This window comes from Euprymna scolopes, chromosome 29, assembly GCF_053919585.1.
Source record: "Euprymna scolopes isolate OS-2025 chromosome 29, ASM5391958v1, whole genome shotgun sequence".
Taxonomy (NCBI): domain Eukaryota; kingdom Metazoa; phylum Mollusca; class Cephalopoda; order Sepiida; family Sepiolidae; genus Euprymna; species Euprymna scolopes.
In genome coordinates, this window is record NC_136510.1 from 21302273 (window position 1) to 21327688 (window position 25416).

The following is a 25416-nucleotide window of genomic DNA, read 5'->3' on the forward strand; positions in this document are numbered from 1 at the left end:
GCTAGACTTTGGAATTCCAAACCCATTTCTTGCTTCCTTGACTGTGCTAACACGCAAAAGTTTAAATATAATGCGAACAGACATTTCGCTACTCAACTCCCCTCAGTTCCTTGTTAGGCATGATAACCAAATTGTAGCCCTTTACGTTCCAAGCGACAAGATTTGGAGTGAAAATAAGTAAAACAAACAGCAAAAAAAAATCTAACCCTGACTTTGATACTCATATCATATCTCTTTCTTTCTGACAGACGTGCTGAAAAAGATCTGTCCGAATAAACTGAAGACACCTGCGGCCGAATTGGAAGCAGCGAACAATTTGAGTTTCTGCGGTGTTTCAAATTTTACAACAGCTTCACAAGAATATTGGACGTGAGTAGAATCATAATAACCCCAATAAGAAATGTATTACGTATTACGTACGCATGTCCGGCTCATAATCAAGTATGCAAATTTAATCTTATGGGCAAAGAAGGAGAGGCTTAATCTTAATAATAACTGATAATCAAGCAAGGTACCTTCAATAAGTTTCCAGACTTTTTTTGCACAGGCATTTCAAATTGTCATAGACTCTTGAAAATTCTGTATATTATTGCTATAATCTTATGAGATGACTGACCAATTTTTATTATTTCAGGTTCAAATGAATAGCTACAGCAGGAATTGGAATACACCCTACTAAAGCCTGATTGTCACAGCTGGTGAATTACAAAATTGAGGACAATTGAGAAGGACGATATGCTATAAAATTCTGTTTTAAAAATTTTTTAAATGTCACAAAAATGTATAGAATGCTCTAGACTGCTTTTGGACCATCTTGCATGAATTGAGCATCAGTTTTTAAGTGACATAAGGGATTCAAGAAAAGCAGAGAGTTAGTGAGGAATGATGAGAGGTGTGGGAGGAGTAAAGAAGTCAGATTTGATTAGCCAAATGAAGAACTTCATGGATAAAGACCATTGTGTGTCTAAAGAGACGATAAGTGCACAGTTTGATGTCAGTGTGGGAACTGTAAACACAATTATTCGTGAGAAACTGAAGATACGGAAGATTTGCGCAAAGTTTATCCCAAGGGTGTTCCATCCTTGTCACAGACTATTTGACCAAGAGCTGTGATGAGGATTATTGACACGCTCACGACCGGTACAACAAGTGCATCGCAACTGGAAGACTAGAGTTTTATGTGTGTGGTCATACGAAAAAAAAATCTTATTACATGTATGTAATTTGGACATAAAATAAAAGTCTTATTACATGTATGTAATTTGGACATAAAATAAAAGTCCTATTACATGTATGTAATTTGGACATAAAATAAAAGTCTTATTACATGTATGTAATTTGGACATAAAACAAAAGTCTTCTTACATGTATGTAATTTGGACATAAAATAAAAATCTTATTACATGTATGTAATTTGGACATAAAATAAAAGTCCTATTACATGTATGTAATTTGGACATAAAATAAAAGTCTTATTACATGTATGTAATTTAGACATAAAATAAAAGTCTTATTACATGTATGTAATTTGGACATAAAATAAAAATCTTATTACATGTATGTAATTTGGACATAAAATAAAAGTCTTATTACATGTATGTAATTTGGACATAAAATAAAAGTCTTATTACATGTATGTAATTTGGACATAAAATAAAAGTCTTATTACATGTATGTAATTTGGACATAAAATAAAAATCTTATTACATGTATGTAATTTGGACATAAAATAAAAGTCTTATTACATGTATGTAATTTAGACATAAAATAAAAGTCTTATTACATGTATGTAATTTGGACATAAAATAAAAATCTTATTACATGTATGTAATTTGGACATAAAATAAAAGTCTTATTACATGTATGTAATTTGGACATAAAATAAAAGTCTTATTACATGTATGTAATTTGGACATAAAATAAAAGTCTTATTACATGTATGTAATTTGGACATAAAATAAAAATCTTATTACAAGTATGTAATTTGGACATAAAATAAAAGTCTTATATATGTATGTAATTTGGACATAAAATAAAAATCTTATTACATGTATGTAATTTGGACATAAAATAAAAATCTAATTACAGGTATGTAATTTGGACATAAAATAAAAGTCTTATTACATGTATGTAATTTGGATATAAAATAAAAGTCTTATTACATGTATGTAATTTGGACATAAAATAAAAGTCTTATTACATGTATGTAATTTGGACATAAAATAAAAGTCTTATTACATGTATGTAATTTGGACATAAAATAAAAGTATTATTACATGTATGTAATTTGGACATAAAATAAAAGTCTTATTACATGTATGTAATTTGAACATAAAATAAAAATCTTATTACATGTATGTAATTTGGACATAAAATAAAAATCTTATTACAAGTATGTAATTTGGACATAAAATAAAAGTCTTATTATATGTATGTAATTTGGACATAAAATAAAAATCTTATTACATGTATGTAATTTGGACATAAAATAAAAGTCTTATGACATGTATGTAATTTGGACATAAAATAAAAGTCTTATTACATGTATGTAATTTGGACATAAAATAAAAATCTTATTACATGTATGTAATTTGGACATAAAATAAAAGTCTTATTACATGTATGTAATTTGGACATAAAATAAAAGTCTTATTACATGTATGTAATTTGGACATAAAATAAAAGTGGTCACACAAAAAAAATCTGGAAACTTCTTGAAAGCACCATGTAAATAATAAAAGAAAAGAAAAAATAATCACATTTCTAAATTTTTGAGATGACGATTAATAATTGTATTATTATGATTATTCGGACTACTGTTCTCATCTTGAGTGTTAGTCTCACAGCGTTTCAGCCGATGTAACCTCCTAACTTTTTCAACATACAACTGTTATATTTGTTAAGGAATAGAGAGAGGGAGAGAGAGAGAGAAAGAGCGAGAGAGCGAGAGAGAGAGGGGGAGAGGTGAGTTATAGTGTAGACATGTTGGCCAGAAGTAAAAGATCAGCTGATTTGATTGCGTGTGAGTCATGTGATCAGGTTAGCTGAATCGTTGAGATTTGATTTGGGCACAGAAGATAACGGACGGGTTCCCGTTGTCTCCTCCTCTTCACGGGGGGGGGGGGGAGGGACGAACGCTGACGTGTGTAGAAGAAGAATCCACACAGGCCTATTTCACTTCCACCTTCTGCAGGACATCTGGAGAAAGTGAAATAAAAACTATAGAACTAATTCCTTGTCTTGGAGTGATTGAATCTTCATCCAAAAACAGGTATCAAGTCTCCCTCCAGTACGAGAAATTTCCAGATGATCCAACATCGAAGAAGCAGAGGTAGGTTCTGAAAATACATGTCACTCACACACGATTCCCTTTATGATACAACATAAAAATATAATATAACACGTCATCTCTTCTAATCCATTATTAGAGATGACGCAACAAACACACTCAACCCTTTATTATAGAGCAACAACGTAACATATTGTGGTGTGTAACAAAATCAAATAAGTCTGTTATTTTATGCCCAGTATGCATAAATCGCTTAGCGTGTTTCTGTGCTTGCAAATTATATATACATTAGCGTCTAAAATTAAGGGACAAATTTTTAAAACCTAATATTTGTTAGAAATAACAATTGTGAAAAGCTGAAATTTTGACAACTGGTAGTCGTTATCATCCATAATAACACACTAAAATTTGAATCATTTGCAAACGATAGAAAAAGAATTATAACAATTATTTATTTATTTTCAAAATAGGAACGTCCAAAAGTAAGGGATAAAATTGAGAAAAACAATGTAAACAGTATGCTATATTTAAATTTTTTGATTTCCTCTAAAGAATAAGTCTTACTTAGTTATTAGTTAACGTTGCATCAGCCGGCACCATGGCGAAACGCCAAAACCTTGATTACTCTGTGAGACAAGCTATTGTGAATCTACACAAGGAAAAGCACACCATTAAAACAACATGGTCTCTGAAAGAAATAAACATTATACCAGTTGTGACAGGAGCAACTGCCTAATAAAAAAGAACCTTAAAAAATACTTAGAAGCAATCCCTGGAAAACCAAGCTGTAAAGAAATACAGATAGCAGCCATAAAGGGAACAGTGTCTATTCTTATAAGAGCCCTCGGATATAAATTTAAACTGTAATAGAATCAAGTGTTAGCCCCAGGAAGTAGCCCCTTGATCTCTTCAAAATAACAAAAGTAAAATAAAAATTAAAAATTAGAGAGATTTCAGAGAAAGTGAAACGTTCCAAGAGTGTTGTAGGCAGGGTTGTTAAATCCTACAATGATAATTGCAAAATAGTTATTGCTTTTAAAACCGGCAGACCTTTTTTTTTTTACATAGGCATAACCAGTTATCAAGGCCAGAGACCACTCGAGGATAAGCGTTAAGAGTGTACAGTAGTCAATTGGACAATATATTAATCATGAGTAATGGAAATTCGGTAAGTTTGTTAACTTAAGTGGAACGGCTCATCAAGAACTTGTTTACATTAGACTTGAACACAACCATATTGTAGTCAGCTGGAAAGTAGGAAAACGGAAGACAATTCCACAGGCGTGCAGTTCTAAGAAAGAAGCTTTGTTCATGGAATCTATGTTTAGGTGTAGGCACAGATAACGAGTGGGGGGAATTATTGATAGTGTTTTCAGCTAGATGGGTGTTTCTTGTGAAAGTTTGGTGAGGGGGGACCATAGATTGAAGCTCAGTCGAGCACTTGCCATGAAAATATAAAGCAGAGACAAACTCGCAACATCTCTTCTGTGAGATAGAGGTTGCATGGAAAAGAAAAGGACATCTCCTACGAGGCTACGAAGTCTATTTTGAACTCTATCAAGGCAGGATAAGTCCTTTCTAGCAGTTCCTGTCCAGATGTAGCAACAGTACTATGAGATCGATAGAAGGATCCCACCATTTTTCCAGTGGTCTTAGCAACAGATTTGATGTATGTGTTCCATTCAAGATCAGGAGTAAAGGTCAAGCCCAGAAGCTTGTCAACTATCATCAATGGACCTGAGGTAATTTCGTCAGCATCAGACAAAGCCAAACTCTTTGCCAAGAACTTTGCAGCTTAATGACATACACTGCATTAGTCAATCTTCTTTTGCTGAGGTTTTGCAAGACCGATGATGAGGGGAGGTTCTGTCATGATTTCTCCATTGCTTATGACATCACTCAGATTGCACACGAACCCACTCCTCTTGGATCTTACAACCATTCTGTTTTTTTGTTTTTTTAAGTACATTACATTAGTGTGGAGATTTGATGAAGTGTTTACTTAAGGGGGCGGTTCATTAGGAATTTGTTAACATTGGAATTGAAGACATCCAAGTTGTAGTCAGGTGGGAAGCAGGCAGATGGAACAGAGTTCCACAGGCGTGCAGTTCTAAGAAAGAAGCTTTGTTCATGGAATCCGCGTTTTGATTTAGGCACAGATATAAAGTGGGGGAAATTTTTCACAGTGGATTCAGCTAGACGGGTGTTTTTCATGAAAGATTGGCGAGGGGGGACCAGAGATTAGAGTTCAGACGAGCACCTGCCATGGAAAAACGATAAAACAAAGACAGGCTCGCAATGTCTCTTCTGTGGGAGAGAGGTTGCAGGGTAGAGAAAAGGGCATCCCCCACTAAGCCACGAAGTCTATTTTGTACTCTGTCAAGGCAGGATAGGCTGTTTTTAGCAGCTCCTGCCCAGATATGGCAACAGTATTCCATCCTTGGACGTACTTGGCTTTTATATAGATAGAGAATTGCATCAGTAGTGAGATATCTTCTGGAGCGGTAGAAGGATCCCACCATCTTTCCAGTGACCTTGGCAACAGACTTGATGTATGTGTTCCATTTCAGATCAGGAGTAAAGCTCAAACCCAGAAGCTTGTCAAAACATGGGGCCTCACCCAGACGAGAGCCATCCATCACAATTGATGCCAGCTGGGGATCAGAGCGTTGATGATGTAAGGATAGGAGCTTGGTTTTGGATGCATTAAAGGTAACCAGCCACATCTTTCCCCACTGAACCATGCGCTCGAGATCAGAGGAGAGAGAATCAGAGAGAGCTTTGTCATTTACAGCCTTTGATGTGTTGCCGTAGATGGTTGTGTCATCAGCATAGATGTCAACGAATGATTTATGTGTTTAGGGAGGTCATTGATGTAGATCAGGAAGAGAGTTGGGCCCAGGATTGACCCCTGAGGGACTCCAGCATTTATATTGCAGGCCTCCGATTTTTGTCCATCTACCACTACTCTTATGAGCCTATCGGAGAGAAATGATTTAATGATTGAGAAAACATTTCCAGTTATACCATAGCTGGAAATCTTGTGAAGTAGACCCTTATGTCATACCTTGTCGAAGACCTTTGATATGTCAAGAGCAATTGCCCTAGAAAGGAAGCCTTTGTCAAGAGATTCACTAATCCTGTGGGATATAACCGTCAGCACATCTGCGGTAGATCTTGCAGAGCGGAAACCATATTGTGTGTCACTAAGAAGGTTATTCCTGCTGAGGTGGTTGACTATTTCTCTATTTAATATGGATTCCAGCAACTTACTCATAACACACAGGAGACTTATTGGTCTGTACTGAGAGGGAGATGACTTATCACCTGAATTCTTAAATACAGGGCAAACTGATGAGGTCTTCCAGGGAGTCGGAAAGCACTTCTCCTTAAGGCAGCGCTTAAATAGTTTCGTAAGTATGGGAGCAAGTTCTGGTTGAAGCTTTTCAACACTATAATTGGGATGCCATCAGGGCCAGTTGCTTTACTGGAATCTAGGTTCTTGATAAGCTTGGCGACCTCATGCACAGATATTTGTATGTTACCTAGCGTGTTCTGTGTTATAGGAGGAAATATGGGGAGTTGATGGCCTTCGTCACATTGGGTAGAATTAGCTGCAAAGTTCTTTGCAAATAGTTTGGTCTTGTCTGACGCTGACGAGATGACCTCTGGTCCATTGATAATGGTTGGGATAGAACGCACACTTCTGTTCACGATCCTATTTGTTATTTGCCAAAACTGGTGGGAACCAAGCCGCTGATCAGCTACCTTGGATTTAACAGACTGAGCATATAGCTCTCTTGCATTTTTTATTACTCTTTTACAGTGGTTGCTGGCAGTCCTGAAAGCAGCTTTAGTCTCAGTGCATCTATTACGTTGGTAGCTATGGAAAAAGTGATTTCTGTGCGTGATAGCAGCAGCACATTCTGGGGAGAACCATGGCTGGCTGTTAGGTTTTTGTTGGAATTTTTTAGATGGTATGAATTGGTCTATACCTACAATTAACCATTCGGTCAGATCTTATACTATAGAGGACACTTCCTTTTTAAACATGGAGTTCAGAGGTAAATCAGATATGAATGTACGGAAGCTATCCCAGTCAGCCATAGAGTATCGGTATACAGTACGGTGGAGGGGTACGTCTGGGGGCTTCTTACATTTTGTTTTTATCTTAACTGATACGACGGAGTGGTCGGAGGATCCTAGAGGAGAATGAACGGAACATGAACATAGCTCAGGGGAAGTTGAGAGAAAAAGGTCTAGGAGGCTTGCATATTGACCGGGTCTATCGGGCACACGGGTGGGTTCGCGAATAATCTGAGTGAGGTCATAAGCAATGGCAAAATCATGACAAAACCTCCCCTCATCATCTGTCTTATTTGAATGGGTCAGCCATTCCACGTTATGGACGTTGACGTCACCACAGATGTGGATGTTAGCCGAGGGATGTGCAGACAGTATGTGGTCTATTTTCTCAGATATGCTCTTAAAGATAGTAACTCCGCTGTTGTGGGGCCGATAGAGGGCAAATATAAATGCAGTGGTGTTAGCAAGTGCAACCCTGAAGCACATATAGGGTAAATTAGGGTCTTCTCTAGAGATATCCCTGCCACACGGGAAGCCATCCTTAATGTAGGCACGTATTCCATGCCCATGGCGATTTTGTTGTATCAATTAAGATAAAAATGAAATGTAATAAGTCCTCAGATGTACCTCTCCATCGTACAGTATATCGATACACTATGGCTGACTGACTGGAACAGCTTCCGTACATTTATATCAGATCTACCTCTGCGTTCCATGTTTAAAAAGGATGTGTCCTCTATAGTATCAGACCTGATGGAATAGTTAATTGTAGGTATAGACCGCTTCATACCCTCGAAAAAGTTCCAGCAAAAATCTAACAGCCAGCTATGGTTCTTTCCAGAATGTGCTGCTGTCATTGCACACAGAAATCACTTTTTCCATTGCTTCCAACGTAATAGATGTATTGAGATTAAAGCAGCTTTCAGGACTGCTAGCAACCACTGTAAGAAAGTAATAGAGAACGCTAGAGAATTGTATGCTCAGTCCGTCAAGTCCAAAGTAACTAAACAGAGGCTTGGTTCTCACCAGTTTTGGCAAATAGCAAACAGAATTCTGAACAGAAGCTTTGAGCATATGAAAATTGGGCAAAAGTATTTTTTAGTGATGAAAGCAATTTTAATTTATTTGGAAATGATGGAAAACAATGTAAAGAGACATATTGGTGAAAGATTAAGTGCAAAGTGTATTAAAATAACTGTCAAGTTGGGGGGCAGAAGCATCATGGTATTTGGAATGTTTTCTAGACAAGGTACAACGCCTCTTGTCCGGTTACAAACTCGTGTAAATGCGCAGATCTATAAAACATTGTTTAAGATCATGTTGTGCCAATCATACAGAATTCAGGTTTCGATCGGGCTACCTTTATGCAAAATAATGCCCCATGTCACAAGGCAAAGGAAATTATGAAATAGCCACCGCAAAGTCCTGACTTAAATCCAATAGAAAATCTTTGGAAGACCTAAGGAGTGAAAGTTATGGAAAGAAATCCCACTAACACGGAGGATTTGTGGGTGAAGCTTCAAGAAGAATAGTCTAAAATTAGTATTGAGGATTGTCAAGAAAAGATGTGCAGCTGTCATTGAGAGCAAAGGCTCATTTACTAAATATTGATTGTATTTTTATTGTTTTTTGCCTGTTTACATAATGTTTCTCAATGTTGTCCCTTACTTTTGGACGTCCCTATTTTGAAAATAAATAAATAATTGTTATAATTCTTTTTTGCAAATGATTAAAATTTTAGCTGTTATTTCTAATAAACATTACGTTTTAAAATTTTGTCCCTTAGTTTTGGACGCTACTGTATACTCACTTGCTGAAATGTGCCGTGGTTCAAAATAACAATGACGCTAAGTTAATCGAAACAGCTGCATTTTATTGACAGGGTTGTGGCATGCAGCAGTAAAGTGGGTTTGTGGGTTTGCGTGTGGCAGAGCGATAGCTGCAAAGAAAGGTGTCTGTTTCTTTCCTGTCTGTCCCTCTGCCTTCTTCGTTGTGTGTGTGTTCATATTGACAAAATTCCTATCGGCTCTTTGTTTGGCCATTGACATAACAGGTTAAAATGTGGATTGGTTTCTTTATTTACATATGAAATTGAATGGACTTTATTCTACTACACTTACGTCATTCTGGTCAGCAATTAGAATCGAGCGGCCAACATTGCTTGCGGTCATAATCTACCGCCTCTTGTTAAACCCAGGAATTTTTTTTATCAAACTTGAAATTCTGTTCAGATTCTTGAGTTCAACAGAAAGATTCCCGAGTTCAACAAGCTACACCTGAGAGTAGTTCGAATAATCCAAATGATTCTAGATTAATTATATTGGCAAATTTAATTTTTATGGGCAAAGAGTGCGGTTTAATCTTAATAATAATTAATCATAATAAAAGCTTGTGTCTGGTGTACTTTGGACTATTTAAAGAGAGAGAGAGGAGGGAAGAGAATAAAGAGAGAAGAGGTGTTTAAATTTGAAGTAGCAATAGCATTAGTTTTATCTTCTTATTGATTAATTTTGTTGTATTGATTAGATTTGTTATCTCATCGATTAGTTTTGTCTTCTTTTTCTCATCGATTAGTTTTGTCTTCTTTTTCACACAAACAAAGTGCTATATATATATATATATATATATATATATATATATATATATATATATATACGAGCAAACACTTAATAAAACATGTTAAAAAACACTTTGAAATGAGTTAAAAACATATTTAATCTGAAAAGGAAGCACTTAATAAGTGGATAGTCCTTAATCCGCAGAGTTTCGAAGAAATACTTTCCTTCTCATCAAAGGGTAGGAATTAGCAAAATGCGGGACAGGATTTTGCATGCAAAAGTATTTGATGAAACAACAAGTAAGTCAAAGATCTTACTTGAAAACAAAAAAAGTGAAGCAGAGGGAATATGGTGAAGAAAAAGGTGATTACACATGAATGGATAGTCTGGTGGAAGAGAAATAATCCAGTGACGGTAAAATCCATATCTATATCTATAGTAGAACCCCGGGATACAACATTAAAAATTAGTAACAAAATACAGTACAGTATATAATACACATGTATATAATCAAATAACATTATAAATAACACTGTAAGGCGGGGAAAATACCGTAACCAGGAGGTCTGGAAAAAACGTATCCTAGGGCCACCGTATACTGGGGTTCTACTGTATTAATTGCCTGCTCTAGTTGTGGATCAATCCTGGTGCACGACAGTAACTTAGTCCACCAATAGATTGTAGTCTATATTAGCTTGTAGAGAACCTTCTGTTGATTTTATAAAAATAACGATTTTTAATTAAAGTTTAAAATGAAAAAGTATCATGGTTCAAGTGTGCTCTAAACAGGAACATTCATTTTGAATACGCCCCTGTCATGTCAAAGCGCCCACAGTTTATTTTATATGCAGGGCCTTTCTACTTGTGCTGTGATAATGGCTTGAATTAGAGTTTAAAAAGCAAAAGTCAAATATCATGGTTAAATTGTGCTATAAACAGAAACATTCATTTCAGACACACCTCTGTCATATCCAAGAAACTACTCTTGATTTTATATGCTGGGCCTTTCTGCTTGTGTGTTGATAAAACTTCTCAAATGCACTTGTTGTGTTAGGCGGCATAAGGTGTTAACTTTAGTCAAAATCGCCTGTTCCTTCTTTCATCGAATTGGTCAATTATTGATACTCATCAAAGACATTCTGATACAAAACCTATCTAAGAACACTGTCAGACACATAATACATAATATACATTTTTGAGAATTTAAAAAAAACTTGGCTCAGCTGTTTCAGAGTCCATAGAGAACAAACTCACACATACGCAAAGTTCCTTTTATATAATAGTAGACAGACAGATATATATATATATATATATATATATATATATGCATGTTGGTGTGCTAGGACGTTTTCATCCTGTTGGATGATATATATATATATATATATATATATATATATATATATATATATATACGCAAACTTCCTTTTATATAATAGTAGACAGACAGATATATATATAAATACCTGCATGTTGGTGTGCTAGGACGTTTTCATCCTAAATGCTATATAATTATGTAAATGCTATATAATTATGCACAATATAGAAAATATGCATAAATATAACTGAGCGTAATAGTGAAATTAATCTAATCATTTAATAAGAAGCCATAAATATGAATTATTGATTAATGAAAGATCATTTTGTTTTAAAGAATATGCAAATTGGTTTACATTTATTTAGACCCTTGCATATCCATGACTGAGTATATTAAGAAATTCGTTTTAAATTTGTTTTGAATAAAAAAAAGTAGGTTTTTACTATCTGTTAAGTTTTGAGACATTGTGTTGAACAAAGATGGTGGCGTAGTTCAGATCAGTAACCAAGATGGCGACCAAGAATCAAATGCGGTCCGTGGCGTAGTTAACCTCTTAAGTTCTGAGATATTGTGTTGAACAAAGATGGCGGCGTAGTTCAGATCAGTAACCAAGATGGCGACCAAGAATCAAATGCGGTCCGTGGCATAGTTAACCTCTTAAGTTCTGAGATATTGTGTTGAACAAAGATGGCGGCATAGTTCAGATCAGTAACCAAGAAGAATTAAATGCGGTCCGTGACATAGTAAACGGCGAACTGATTGAATCCAAAATTCGACAATTTTTATAATAATTTTGGGACGTTTTCATTGGTTGTTTAGCACAGCCGTTGGTTATAAAAATGATTGGCAAATCCATTCGTCTCATACCCCCATTACAAGTCAATGCCAATGTGCAACGAAAAACTCAACTTTATACATGGAAAATTATTTAAAATGTGTAAATATTTTCATTTCAGCAATGTTGTTCTTCGCCTTCCCGACTCAAACGGGATTGGAGATCTCGGACCGATCAGCCTGAAGAACGCCCTGTTCCTTCTTCTTATGTGGATTATCATGTATTTTTGTATGCGGAAGGGGATCAAAAGTACAGGAAAAGTCAGTAATCGATTTTGTAATAATAACAACGAATGTATGCACCTTTTCAATGCAGAATTGAATCCAGTAGAGTCTATTCTGTTTAATATTACCATTAGCAAAGGTATGAACCCTAACCCTCATTCACTCACGTAAATAAACAAAGATGCAGCAGAGGAGCAGCAGTTGATAACTAGTGCTCCTTTGCAGATTATTAGTATGACAATATATACAAGATGTCTTTGATAAGTTTCCAGAGTTTTTCGTATGGGCACTCTTATTTTTTTTTTTTTTATTACATTTTCACCCCAAACAAGGCACATTGCCACTTTGATGCAGGGGGCTACTATCAGGGACATAAGCTACAGGGGTACTATGTAAGGAGTTGGGCAGCAAGATGTCGATTCACATTACACTTGAACTTCTGCATGTCAGTACAGTTGGGGAAGCAGGGACCCGGAAGGAAATTCCAATATCTAGCAGTTCTGGGGAAGAAACTAGTGGAGTAGAAAGCTCTCTTACATCTAGGGATCTCTAATGTGTAGGGGTGGGATTTAGCTGCTTGTCAGATTTGTCGTTGATATTTACATCGAGGGGGTACAAGTGCTTGCAGTTCATCTGAGCATTCACCATTAAAATACTTGTAGAACAGGCAGAGGGATGCAACATTTCGTCGATGGGACAGAGGCTGAAGCTTAGATGACAGTTCAAGACCTATCAGGTTGGCGACTCTTTTTTGTCTAGGAGCGAGGGACTAGTAGCAGATGCACCAGCCCAAATATGACAGCAATACTCAATACATGGGCGAATGGTGGCTTTATAGAAGTACAGGATACTTTCGGGCATTAGTAGCTTTCTAGCACAGTAGAGAGAGCCTACTTTCTTCACAGTGGTCCTGGCAATGCTCTCAATGTAATTGTTCCAACTCATGCTTCCTATGAAGGCAGGCTGAGGAGTTTAAAAGAAGTACTTTCAGATGAGTCTTTGGCCATTCCTATTGATGGTAGAGAAGGCTTCTTGTAGTTATTGAAGGAAACAAGTTTAGTCTTTGCAGCATTGAATGAGACGATCCATTTTGTCCCCATTCCACTACTGATTGGAGGTCATCCTCTAGTGTTTCTGCCATTTCCTTAGATATCTGTTCATTTGTTTTCCTGTCATGTCTGTTATAGAGCGTGGTGTCATCAGCATATATACACCCATGTCAGGGAGGTCATTTATGAATATTAGGAATAATAAAGGTCCAAGGATAGACCCTTGAGGCACTCCCGCATTTATATCATATTGTTTAGATGTACGACCATCGAGGACAACCTGGATTTTTCTCTTATCTTAGAAGGATTTAATTACGTTAAGTTTTCGTCCAGTAATACCATATGATCTGATTTTCCTGAGAAGACCTTCATGCCATACCCTGTCAAAAGCCTTAGATATATCTAGAGCTACACTCTACCCTCCCCTGCTTTGTCAAGTGAATGGTATATACGTTCAGAGATTACAGTTAGGATATCTGCTGTGGAACCGGCTTGCCTAAATCCATATTGTTGATCAGTCAGAAGTTTAGCTTCTGTAAGGTGATGGATTAGAGCTTGGTTAATTATGAACTCAAATATTTTAGCGAAAAGTGGAAGGAGGCTAATGGGGCAATAATTTAATGGGTCAGTTCTTTCGCCAGAATTCTTGAAAACTGGTACCACAGAGGCAGTTTTCCAGCAGTCAGGAAAGCAAGATTCATTAAGGCATTTGTTGCAAAGTTTGGAGAGAACAGGAGCTACTTCAGTAGAGCATTTTTTTAATAGCATGGATGAGATCAGGTCCACATGCTTTTGAAGTGTCAAGGTTTTTATGATAGCATGCACCTGAGAAGGGGTGATTTTCAGATCGTCTAGTGTGGCGTCTGTCCGCAAAGGAAAGTCAGGGAGGGGGTGGTAAGCAGGGTCCAGTGTGGCAAGCATTCTTTATTTGGCCAAACAATTCTGGTGTTCTGAATTCTTTACTCCTCCCACTGACTCCCTGTCTCTCTTGAATCTCTTACGTCACTCAAAAACTGATGCTCAATTCATGCAAGATGGTCCAAAAGCAATCTGGAGCTTTCCATACGTTTCTGTGGCATATTTTTCCAAGTTTAAAACGGAATTTCTTGAATATCGTTCTTCTAAAATGAACACATGGCTAGATTGCATTTTTGAAATTCAGCAGCTGTGACAATCAGGCTGTATTCCAATTCCTGCTGTAGCTGTTCATTTGAACCTGAAATCGTAAAACTTTTGTCAGTCGTCTCATAAGATGTATAGTAATAACATACTGAATTTTCAAGAGTCTACGATAATTTTAAATGTCTGTACAAAAAAAAGTCTGGAAACTTATTGAAGGCACCTTGTATGCCAGGTCATAATGCTAAACTGATGGCCACAAGTGTCGCATTTGTTCTGACTGGTTGTTTTGTAATTAGCTCTATACCCAGTCGTGAATTTACACCCAATTTATACCCACAAAAATTTACACCCAATTTACACCCACAAAAAATTACACCCAATTTACACCCACAAAAATTTACATCCAATTTACACCCACAAAAATTTACACCCAATTTACACCCACAAAAATTTACACCCAATTTACACCTAGTTTACACCCACAAAAATTTATTTATTTTTATTTGCAGACTGTTATCCTCATCTTCATTGTTGTTTTCACTACGTTTCGGCCAACTATTCCTCTGGCCTTCTTCATGTGATTAACTGCAGTGGGATAAGAATCCTGAGTCTCTTAATTACTGCCTTCCATAGTTGTTGTTGTCTCACTACCTTTTGGCCAGCCAATCCTCTGACCTGCTTTGGGTAGGATTGAAATCTCTATCTTCAGTCAATGCTCATCTGGAACCGTAGAGATTCAACACCTCTATACACTGCGCCACAAGCCCTGAAGGGCGATCAAGGTTGAATCACTATTGGCTGTTCAGGCACTTTTTGTTTAGCCAGAGTTCTCTTCCTTTAGATCGCTGATTTCAAATCTCACTTTCCAACCTTGTTTTACAACTTCCTGCAATAAGGAGCTAAATATTAAACAAGCCCAAAACTATACAGTCCCCCGATTGTTTTTGGCTATTTTCCCCATTTAAACCCTTGGCCTGATGTAAAACATCAGAGTGAAACAGCCAAATAACACCGATGCATTAATTTGAATTCGATACCATTCAAACCCCTATTTAAACACAAATATTAATTTTTGGAAAAAAATAAAAATTAGCTCCAAAAGGGGTGTTTTTTTTTTTACCTCTAAAACACCCTGGGGCTCAAGCACCACAATTTTCCCAGAGTAAAATATTACGTTTCCAAGTGTATATTCATATGGTCTTGCTTTTGGGTTTCAGCAAAATCTAAGGGTCGGAAAAGATTCTATTGTGAGAACAACTACCATGATGAGAGCAATAGTCCAAACAATCAAAATTAATAGCAATCCTCATCTAAAAAAAAAATGCAATGGGAAAGAGATAAATGTTAAACTAGATTCTCTGAGTCTAAACAGTTCATCTAGTACACAGTATCCAGATAGGCTTAATGTCTTTCTTTTGTTATTTCTAGCATTTATGTTTATGACATCATAATTGATCATCATCATGTTATTTTCATCATCATCATGATCATCATGTTATTTCTAGCATTTATATTTATGACATCATAATTGATCTACTCACAAAAGGTATCTTTCATGTTAGTGAATGACATCATCTTTTGGTGACGTCGTGAAGAAAGTCATTCAGTAAGTCCTTTAAATACTGGTGTACCTATTTACAATGCCTCCCCACGGGACAGAGTGAGAACCAGGGTCGTTTTTTAATGTGGAGAAAAGGTACAAAAATAAAAAATTGTCTCAGTCGTGAAGGACTGCTCCTCCATTGAAAGAGAACAAGAAATGGAAGTGCAGCATCTGAAGAACAGATACTACACTTTGAGATATTAAATCCTTTATTCGTGTTAAAAATACATTGAAAATGAACAAAAAACTACACTTTGATCTTGTTTATATATTTTATTGCTTTTAAAAATTTTGAAAATACAATTAAGTAAAATACAGAAGATTTTTAAACAACAAAATTAGGCACAGGGCCCTACAAGAAATTGGGGAGGGGAAGGGTTCAGGGTCTTTGTGACTAAAGTGATTAAAAGTAATAAATGTAGACTTTGGAGTCTTACTCTTGACTGGCAACATTTACCAAAATACCTCATTCACTCTATGGATCTTAATCTAACTAATAAATCCCCAGCGTTTAAGATATCTATATTTCGATTCTTACCCAGTTTATGATCCAATCAACTTCGTGTCAGCATCTTCCAGCAGGTAACATTAGCAGCCAGAAAATGCTAAAGCGATTATCCAATCAGCTGTCAGCAGACGACAAGTTTCAATGAAAGTGTAAAATTCATGAACACTAGAAAAAAAAAAAAAAAAACGTTTAAAATCGTAAATGAATTTCAAGATGCTATTTCAACATGAGATCTCCATATTTTTTATGGAACTCACTCCAGACAAGGCATGAAGCCACTTGATTTAAGGAGCTAAAAATACCACTTTAAGGTCAAAAACTCACTAATGATAAGTGGTCGATGAAGTAGATTCTAACCTAGAAAACAGCAATTCTTTCCTCTTTGTCAGAAACATCACTCATGGAACAGGAATACTAAATGGGAAAATAAAGAAAAACGAGAGTTACGTGGCTGCTGAAAGTCAACCTAAGATCCATTTTCTACTCTCCTTAAATAGAAAGCCATTCTTAATTTGGGAAGGAGGTGAAATTCCAGGTTTTGAATTAATCATCTGGCAGTCTTTGCTTCAGCATCTTCCGGCTGTTTATGCAACTTGCTGGAAGATGCAGAAGATTGGGTGAGTACCTAAATATCTTTGTATGTATCTATCTACCGATCTGACAGTCTCTTTCTGCTCTTTTTACAGGTGGTTTATTTCACAGCGACATTTCCCTACTTGATACTGTTCATTCTTCTTTTTCGTGGCTTGACATTGGATGGTTATCTGGAAGGAATCAAGTTTTACATCATTCCGAAATGGGAAAAACTCACAGAAATTAGCGTAAGTTCATTGAGCGTGAAAACGTTTTCCTTCTCTTTTGTGTTTCCGTATATCATGCATGTCTGTGATACCAGCTTAGCTTTGCTCTGTTAGGGTGAGGTATGAACCTGTTCAGTCTTAAACAGTGTACCCTGCCAGACGATCGGCAATAATCAAACCCAAAGAGAGAAGGAGGGTATTTTGTGTGACACCAACTGACCTTGTTCTCTTAGAAAAAAAATGGAACTCCATAACTAACCCTAATGCAGGTTTAGTGGGCTTCCTCCAAAGGAGGAAGTTTCATGGAGTATGAAATTCACAAACAGTCCCCAGTTGCATGTATATCCCCATTAGGAGAGATGACAATGTTAGGTTTTTTTCAACTTTTGCAGGAAGGAGTCGATATCCTCCTACATACAGCGCCTGGTATTTCAAAATTAGTCACCCATCTGCTTTTTAGCTTCGATGAGATAGGATGTGGTATGAATCAGTTCAGTCTTAGGTGATTGTCTGCTCTTTTTGACTGCGGTTTCCGATTAGCAGACGAGACAACAGTGATAAGCAATATATGGTCCCTTCTGATAAATGATTATCTTCTCAGACAACATGAAAGTTCCCCTCCCCATGTTAAGAATGACTTTCTTCTCTGCTTAACCATGTCTAATTGTCTAGTCCAGGGGTTCTCAACCTTGCTTGGCTCGTGCACTCCTTTCACCATCTGTAAGAATATCATTTCCCCCTCCCTCCCATTTTCTGTCCTTACCAAGATTGTCTGCCTCAAAAAGTGCACTGCTTTGCGATTTCAAGTGCTACGATATACGCAGCTTCATTAACTTTTTGGTTTTCTTCTTTAAAATCATTTGTTGAACACAGCTTCATCTTTTTGAGAACATTGCCATGGTGTTCAAAAAATTTTTTGTTCTTGTCTTTGTGATGAGAATGAACATTGTGCAAATGTTGGTTTATCTTTGTTGGTTTCATAGCATCGTTTGTCAAAGCTTTACTACAAATAACACACTGCGGACCTTTTTTCTCTATTTAAAATGATGGACGTGAATTCATATTCAATAAATGAATTATCATATTTTCTTTTTTCGATACTCATGATGGACTCCGAATTCTGTAAATAAAAACAAGAAAAAATTAAAAAACATAAATGGGTTGGAAATTCACCCCCTGAGAACCCAAAATTCACTCCCATTGAAAACCTAAAATTCGCCCCGATTGAGAACCCAAAATTTGCCCCAATTGAGAACCCAAAATTCATTGAAAACCCAAAATTCACCCCCTGAGAACCCAAAGTTCCCCCCCCCCATTGAGAACCTATGATATAATCAAATGGACAATATAAACCGGAAGTAAGAAAGAGAAACAATCTTGACTATAATCGTGTACCCTCCCAGACAATTGGCAATAAACGGATCCAAAACAGAGAAATATGATGGGAGGGGGGGGGGGGTAGCAGATATTTTCCTTCCCTTTTGTGTTTCTGCATATCGTTATAATACCTATACCCTCTCAGGTTCTACCTTTTTTTTGGAGAGGGGGGGTGTTTATTACCAATAGCCTGAGGTGCTCATACTGAAAAATGCTGCTTAGCCTATTATTTGCAGAGCATAAGTACACAACCCTTGTTATACTAGATTTTTATATACCTCACTTTTTCAGCCTTGTGCCATACCTTTCTGCCATAAGAAAGAAGTAAATACCCTCACACATTAAATTCAGTAATTGAAACAGTTGTAAAAAAAAGGGTACTTTTTACAGTTTTTACTCATTGCTGGCATTTATTTCTCTCCCATCGTGAGAAATGTGACACAAGAATCAGAAAGTGAGATAGAAAAGTCAGCGCCCCGAGGAGGGGCACTCCGACCTGCACAAAGTGTCTGGGCAACCCTATCAGCACACTATGGTAGGAGCGCCTCAGGTGATTAGCAATAAGCTAACCACTTTTCAAAGAGAAAAGGCAAAGTTTGAGCAAGTGGACCTCCTAGAACTGTGCAGAACCAGCTTCCTACAGCAATCAACAGAGAGAAGCTCATTGCTCTGTTAATTTTAATGCAACCTCTTTCCCGCAGAAGAGACGTAGCAAGTCTGTCTCTGCTCTATCATTATTTTTATGGCAAGTGCTCGACTTGACTCCAATCTATGGTCCCCCCTTACCAAACTTTCACAAAAAACACTTGACTAGCTACAACCACGGCAGGGTAGAATGATAAAATTGTCAGCCTAGAGAAAACAATACTACAGCTTTATTTGAAAACTTTTATTGAAAAAATTCAGGTAACTTGATTATGTAGTAGAGCTGACATCTATTCAATGTAGCCACCTTCAGCCTCAATTACCACCTCAATAGGGGTCCAGAACTGAGAGCATACCTTTTCCACAAGCGCCGGCAGGAACTCCACTAATACTCGGTGGATGGCAGTGATCAGGCTGATTTTGGTGGTGTGGGAGGTCATGTTGGTGATGTTCTCCACGTATGATGAAACAAAGTAATCCAGCGGGTTCAGGTCGGAGGAGGAAGGGGAGGAGTAATCCAGAGGGTTCAGGTCGGAGGAGTGCGAGAAGAGTACAAAGTCGTAGCACTCCTTCTGAAGCCAAGCCTGGGTCTCTTTAAACTTGTGGGCTGGTGCTGAGTCCTGCTGCCACACCCAGGGTCTGCCAGCAACCACCTGATTGCACCAGGGGATCACCACATTCTTCAACATATCCAGGTACAATTTGGTGTTGACTTTCAAGCTGACTTCGAAGATGTTAGGGGACATGACGTGACTTTCACTTAAAACCATACCAAAGACCATAACTGTGGGCCATCCGATGCGTTCAGCTACGCCCTGAAGCGTTGAACCATCTGGATTTGCATTTTGAGGGTGCTGGTAATGGTCCTGTTGTCATAACTTGGATCGGTAGAGAGCATGAGTTGAACAGTGGCACATCTCCAATCTCACTGGTTGAATATTGTATCGCTTTCAGACATGATAGAAGGCTCCTATTGCTGGCCAACTAGTAGATTGTCTGCAACAAAAAAAGAAAACCGGTTTTCATCAAATGGAAATGGAATCATGTTGTCTTTTCTAGGGTGACAATTTTATCGTTCCATCCATTTTTCTCCACTCTCTAACTGTGCCTAACTTTAAACGCAGATTCTATGAACAAAGCTTCTTTTCCAGAACTGCCCACTTGTGGAACACTGTTCCACTGGCCTGCTTCCTGGTTGAATACAACATGGTTGCCTTCAAATCCAATGTAAACAAGTTATCGTCAAGCCGTCCTCATGAATAATCAAAATCTACCCAATTTACACTAGTAACGGTTACTACACTACCACCTTACATTCATTAACCGTTATCCTCCAGTGGCCTTCAGGCCTTGATAAGAGATTATTCCCAAATAAACATTTTTTTTTTAAATAAATAAAGTGACCAGAGAAAAAAAAGAAAACAGATTGATGACCATTGGATGATCATCAAATTTTATGGATGTCAAAACAGGAATATATTAGGCATCAGCTCTATCATTATCATGGCAAGTGCTTGTCTGAGTTTCAATCTATACCCTCCCCCCCTTGCGAAACTTTCGCAAAGAACAGCTCATCTAGCTACAACAACTACTAACAATTTCCCCCACTCTCTATCTGTGCCTAAATCGAAAACAAATTCCATGAACAAAGTTTCTTTCTGAGAACTGCCCGCCTGTGGAATTCTGTTCTGCTTCCTTTCCAGCTGACTACAATATGATTGTCTTCAACTCCAATGTAAATAAATTCTTGTTGTAATATCTCCTTAAATAAACAAATTCTAACCAATTTCCACCACTAATGATACCTACACTGTTGTCTCAGTGACCACTGTACACTCATTGACTCTTATCCTCGAGTGGCTTTCAGACCTTGATAAGTTGTGATGTATATTCCAAATGTTGGCGATTATCACGTTTCTGAATTTTTGAGATGAGGATTGATTATTCATATTATTTGGATTCTTGGGACTACTGTTTTCATCTTGAGTGTTATTTTCACAATGGTTCGGTCGATGTAACCTCTGGCCTTACATTAGATGAATCTTGTATAATTTGGGAATCTTTCTGTCAAATTAAGGAATCTCACAGAATTTTGAATGGAATTTCTCATTCTGTCAGCCATGACTGGGTAGAAGTCCTAAGTAATTCATAATTGTATTTCGAGTGTCGTCTACATTCAGGATTGAATCTTCAACCTCCAGAAGAGTGCAACTTACAGCCGAATTTTACCAAGTAGCTTATCCACTACACTACGGGCACCCTCAGCATGGGCAATGCTCAAAATAAAACTACAAATTACTTAGGACTTCTATGCAGTCACGGCTGACAGAATGAGAACATGCTACTCCAGTGGATTAAATAAAATGTTCTGTTCAGAAATTCCGTGCAGATTTGTGAGTTCAATGAAAAGATTCCCAAGTTCGACAGAATGATTCCCGAGTTCAACAGAAAGATTCCCAAGTTCAACAATATACACCTGGAAATGATCGGAGGTTACATCAATCAAAATGTTGTGAAAATAACACTCAAGATCAGAACAGTAATCTGAAATAAGGCTGAAGACCACTCGAGATTACGAGTTAATGAGTGTATGGTGGTCACCATGACAACAGCATAGTGATCAATAGTGGTAGATATTGGTTAGAATTTGATTATTTAAACGGACGTTACAAGAATTTGTTTATATTAAACTTGAAGATGATCGTGTTGTCTTAAATCTTCATCTAAAAAATTCAGAAAGGCGCTAGCGATGATGATGACAATGATGATGACGATGATGGTGATAACGATGTCAATGATGATGACGATGATGGTGATGACGATGATGATGATGACGATGATGGTGATAATGATGATGATGATGATGACGATGATGACGATAATGATGTTGATAATTGTTGTGGAGACGCCCACTAATTAACATAGGTGGGTGAGTGAGATATATAAAGGTATCAATCATCAATACCGGGAGAGTCCTGCAATGACCGCCAAATAGGCAAGACGCCTATGTTGCCTCCAGTAAGACATGCAACACGCCACCTGCCGGAATATCTCCAACTGAAGTATATCTGAAGACATGTAAATATGTATATAACTTCTCTTCCTAATATATTATTGTTATACCTTTACTTTCTGTGTTCTTGTTAATTATTTGTGCAGACACAACAATAATGATGACGACGATGACAATGACGATGATGATGATGATGACGATGATGGTGATTATGGAATAGACAATATAAAATCGTGTAATTCTTTTAAAATTACGTATATTTATTTTGTTTTGTACAAATGCAGGTTTGGGCTGATGCCGCCACGCAGATCTTCTATTCGCTCGGACTTGCCTTTGGATCTCTAATCAACATGGCGAGTTACAACAAATTCGATAACAACTGTTACGTGTAAGTGATGCTGAATTAAATGCTACCTCCTCTTCAAGCATCACCATATCTCATTGTAGGGCATTTAGAGAGTAAACCCTAGCCTTAATTAAAAATAAGGGTTTCACAAGTGATATAATATATAGAAATTAAAAGAATACGAATGAAAGTTGTCTGATCCAGTCAGTCCTGCAACAAAGGGATTCTTCCTTCCAAACAAAAACCACAATTGATAAACAAATAATAACGTTAACTTTTGGAGGAGGACATTACAGTGGTACTCGTTCTTCCAAGGTTGAATGGCAGACATACAAAATGAAATGCTTAACTGACCAAAATCGAAATACAAAAGTCCCTATTAAACGGCCCAACTTGTCTGGAGAGGCACACCGGCCGAACTTCAGGGTTGCCCTAAGAAAAGCCAACTGCCTCTCTGAAACGTTCACTTCTAACCCCTTCTCCCCCACTCCCACACCCCTCCTCCTCTTCCTCCTCCTCCTCCTCCTCCTCCAATATTCTTAACAGTCGGGGCAGGATTAATATAAGGAGATGCATGACCGAAAGCAGACTTGCTGATCACATCCTAATTAAAGTCACTCCAGTAATTGAGAACAAGCTACTAAAACCCTTTGGCTATGAGAAACGATGTGATGTGCCTAGAAGAGATGATAGAAATAAAATGAAGCGAGGAAGGCCGTTCAAACGCTGCTGTGACAACGTTTACGCGTCGTCACAGCTAAGTGCAAATAAATTTCATTATGTAACAAGAAAAAACGGAATTAATGGAAAGTCATTTCATATGTCAGTGCGCGATCTGGAGAACGGAGATAGAGAAACAATATATATATATATATATATATATATATATATATATATATATATATATTGTTTACAGAAAGTTTTAGATGAGATAAGTCATTGGTACTGTCAGTTTCAAACCCAATAATTAGGACCGTTTTAGATACCCATATCAAGCTCTCTTCAGTCAATACTCATCTCTGTGATGAGTATTGGCTGAAGAGAGCTTGATATGGGTATCTAAAACGGTCCTAATTATTGGGTTTGAAACTGACAGTACCAATGACTTATCTCATCTAAAACTTTCTGTAAACAAAATATAAATAATACGCTCTTATTTTCGGATTTTCCTTATAATTGAGCACTCTGCTGGATTTCTTTTACCAAAAAAAAACTAATTATATATATATATATATATATATATATACAGGGTGACCAAAAAAAAAAAGAAGCTAAAAGGAGGCCATCTAGAACATATGCTGTAGAACGGAGAAAAAAAGGCCAAAGGCCCTAGTGTTTTGATGTGATGTTTTGAATATAATAAACTAGTTATGACCAAAGTTTCATTTCATTCGAACAAAACACTAAGAAACAGGGCCTAATTAGAGTTGGGGCCCATTTTTTTTTTGTCCCCCTGTATATATATATATATATATATATATATATATATATATATATAACTACTTCATTTATTCACATAAATTTAATATACAAAAGTATAGATTTATGCGTAAACTTTAAGTATTTACTTCAAAAGTGCTCAATACGTAGATAGAGCTAGTTAGTATTTTATAAAATATATATGGCGATTAAGCTACACTGAATATTCTGCGTTTCATCCAACTATAGTATTCGTCAGCCTGACGAATCCTATAGTTGGATGAAACGCAGAATATTCAGTGTAGCTTAATCGCCATATATATTTTATAAATTACTATATATATATATATATATAGCTTATATGTTTATATGTAATTTAATTACTTTTGATAATAATTACATATGGATAATTAACTGTCAAACTTGGGAATTTGCGCAGAATTTCAAATGGAACCCTTTATTTAATCCATAGGAATGTCATACTTTTATTCTGTCAGCAATGACTGGGTGGAATTCTTAAATAATTTGCAATTATATTTTTTATTCTCGCCCTGAACTGAGGATTAAAACCTTCAACCTCCAGAAGTCCGAATAATTCAAATAATCCAAAATATCAATCCTTATCTCAAAAATTTAGAAACATAAATTTTTCTCCATTAACAAACGCTATTTTTAATTTCTTGTCATGTTTTTTTTTTTTTTATCACATAGACATGCATTGTCAGTCGCTTTCATCAATTCTATGACAAGCATTCTTGGAGGATTCGTCATTTTTTCCTTCCTTGGGTTCATGTCCTTCACAACAGGGCGACCCATGGAAAGCATTGCTGACAGCGGTAAGTGTTCCACCACATTTTTTAATGAGAATATCGTCTAATATATATATATATATATATATATACATTTTATTACATTTTCACCCTAAATAAGACACAATGCCACTTTGATGTAGGGGGCTACTATCAGAGACATAAGTTGTAAGGATTTGAGCAGCAAGATGTCTGTTCGCATTACACTTGAACTTCTGTATGTCAGTACAGTTGGGGAAGCAGGAACCCAGAAGGTAATTCCAATGTTTAGCAGTCATAGGGAAGAAACTATTAGTGTAGAAGGCTTTCTTACATCTAGTGATCTCTTCTGTGTAGGGGTGGGATTTTGCTGCTTGTTGGGTTTGTTAGGAGTATTTACGTGAAGGGAGTACAAGGGCTAATGGTTCGTCGGAGCATT

The 25416-nt window shown here is 36.8% G+C and overlaps 1 protein-coding gene across 1 annotated transcript in view; it reads left to right on the forward strand.

Annotated features, from left to right (window-relative positions):
• The window catches only part of LOC145252536 (sodium-dependent proline transporter-like), a 74489-nt gene that overhangs the window by 24246 nt on the left and 24827 nt on the right, over positions 1-25416 (forward strand). The window contains exons 5-9 of the mRNA XM_080112084.1: positions 249-369; positions 12205-12343; positions 17276-17410; positions 22709-22812; positions 24901-25025. Coding sequence (XP_079968210.1) covers positions 249-369; positions 12205-12343; positions 17276-17410; positions 22709-22812; positions 24901-25025 — 624 coding nt within the window. The remainder of the gene's footprint in view (positions 1-248; positions 370-12204; positions 12344-17275; positions 17411-22708; positions 22813-24900; positions 25026-25416) is intronic.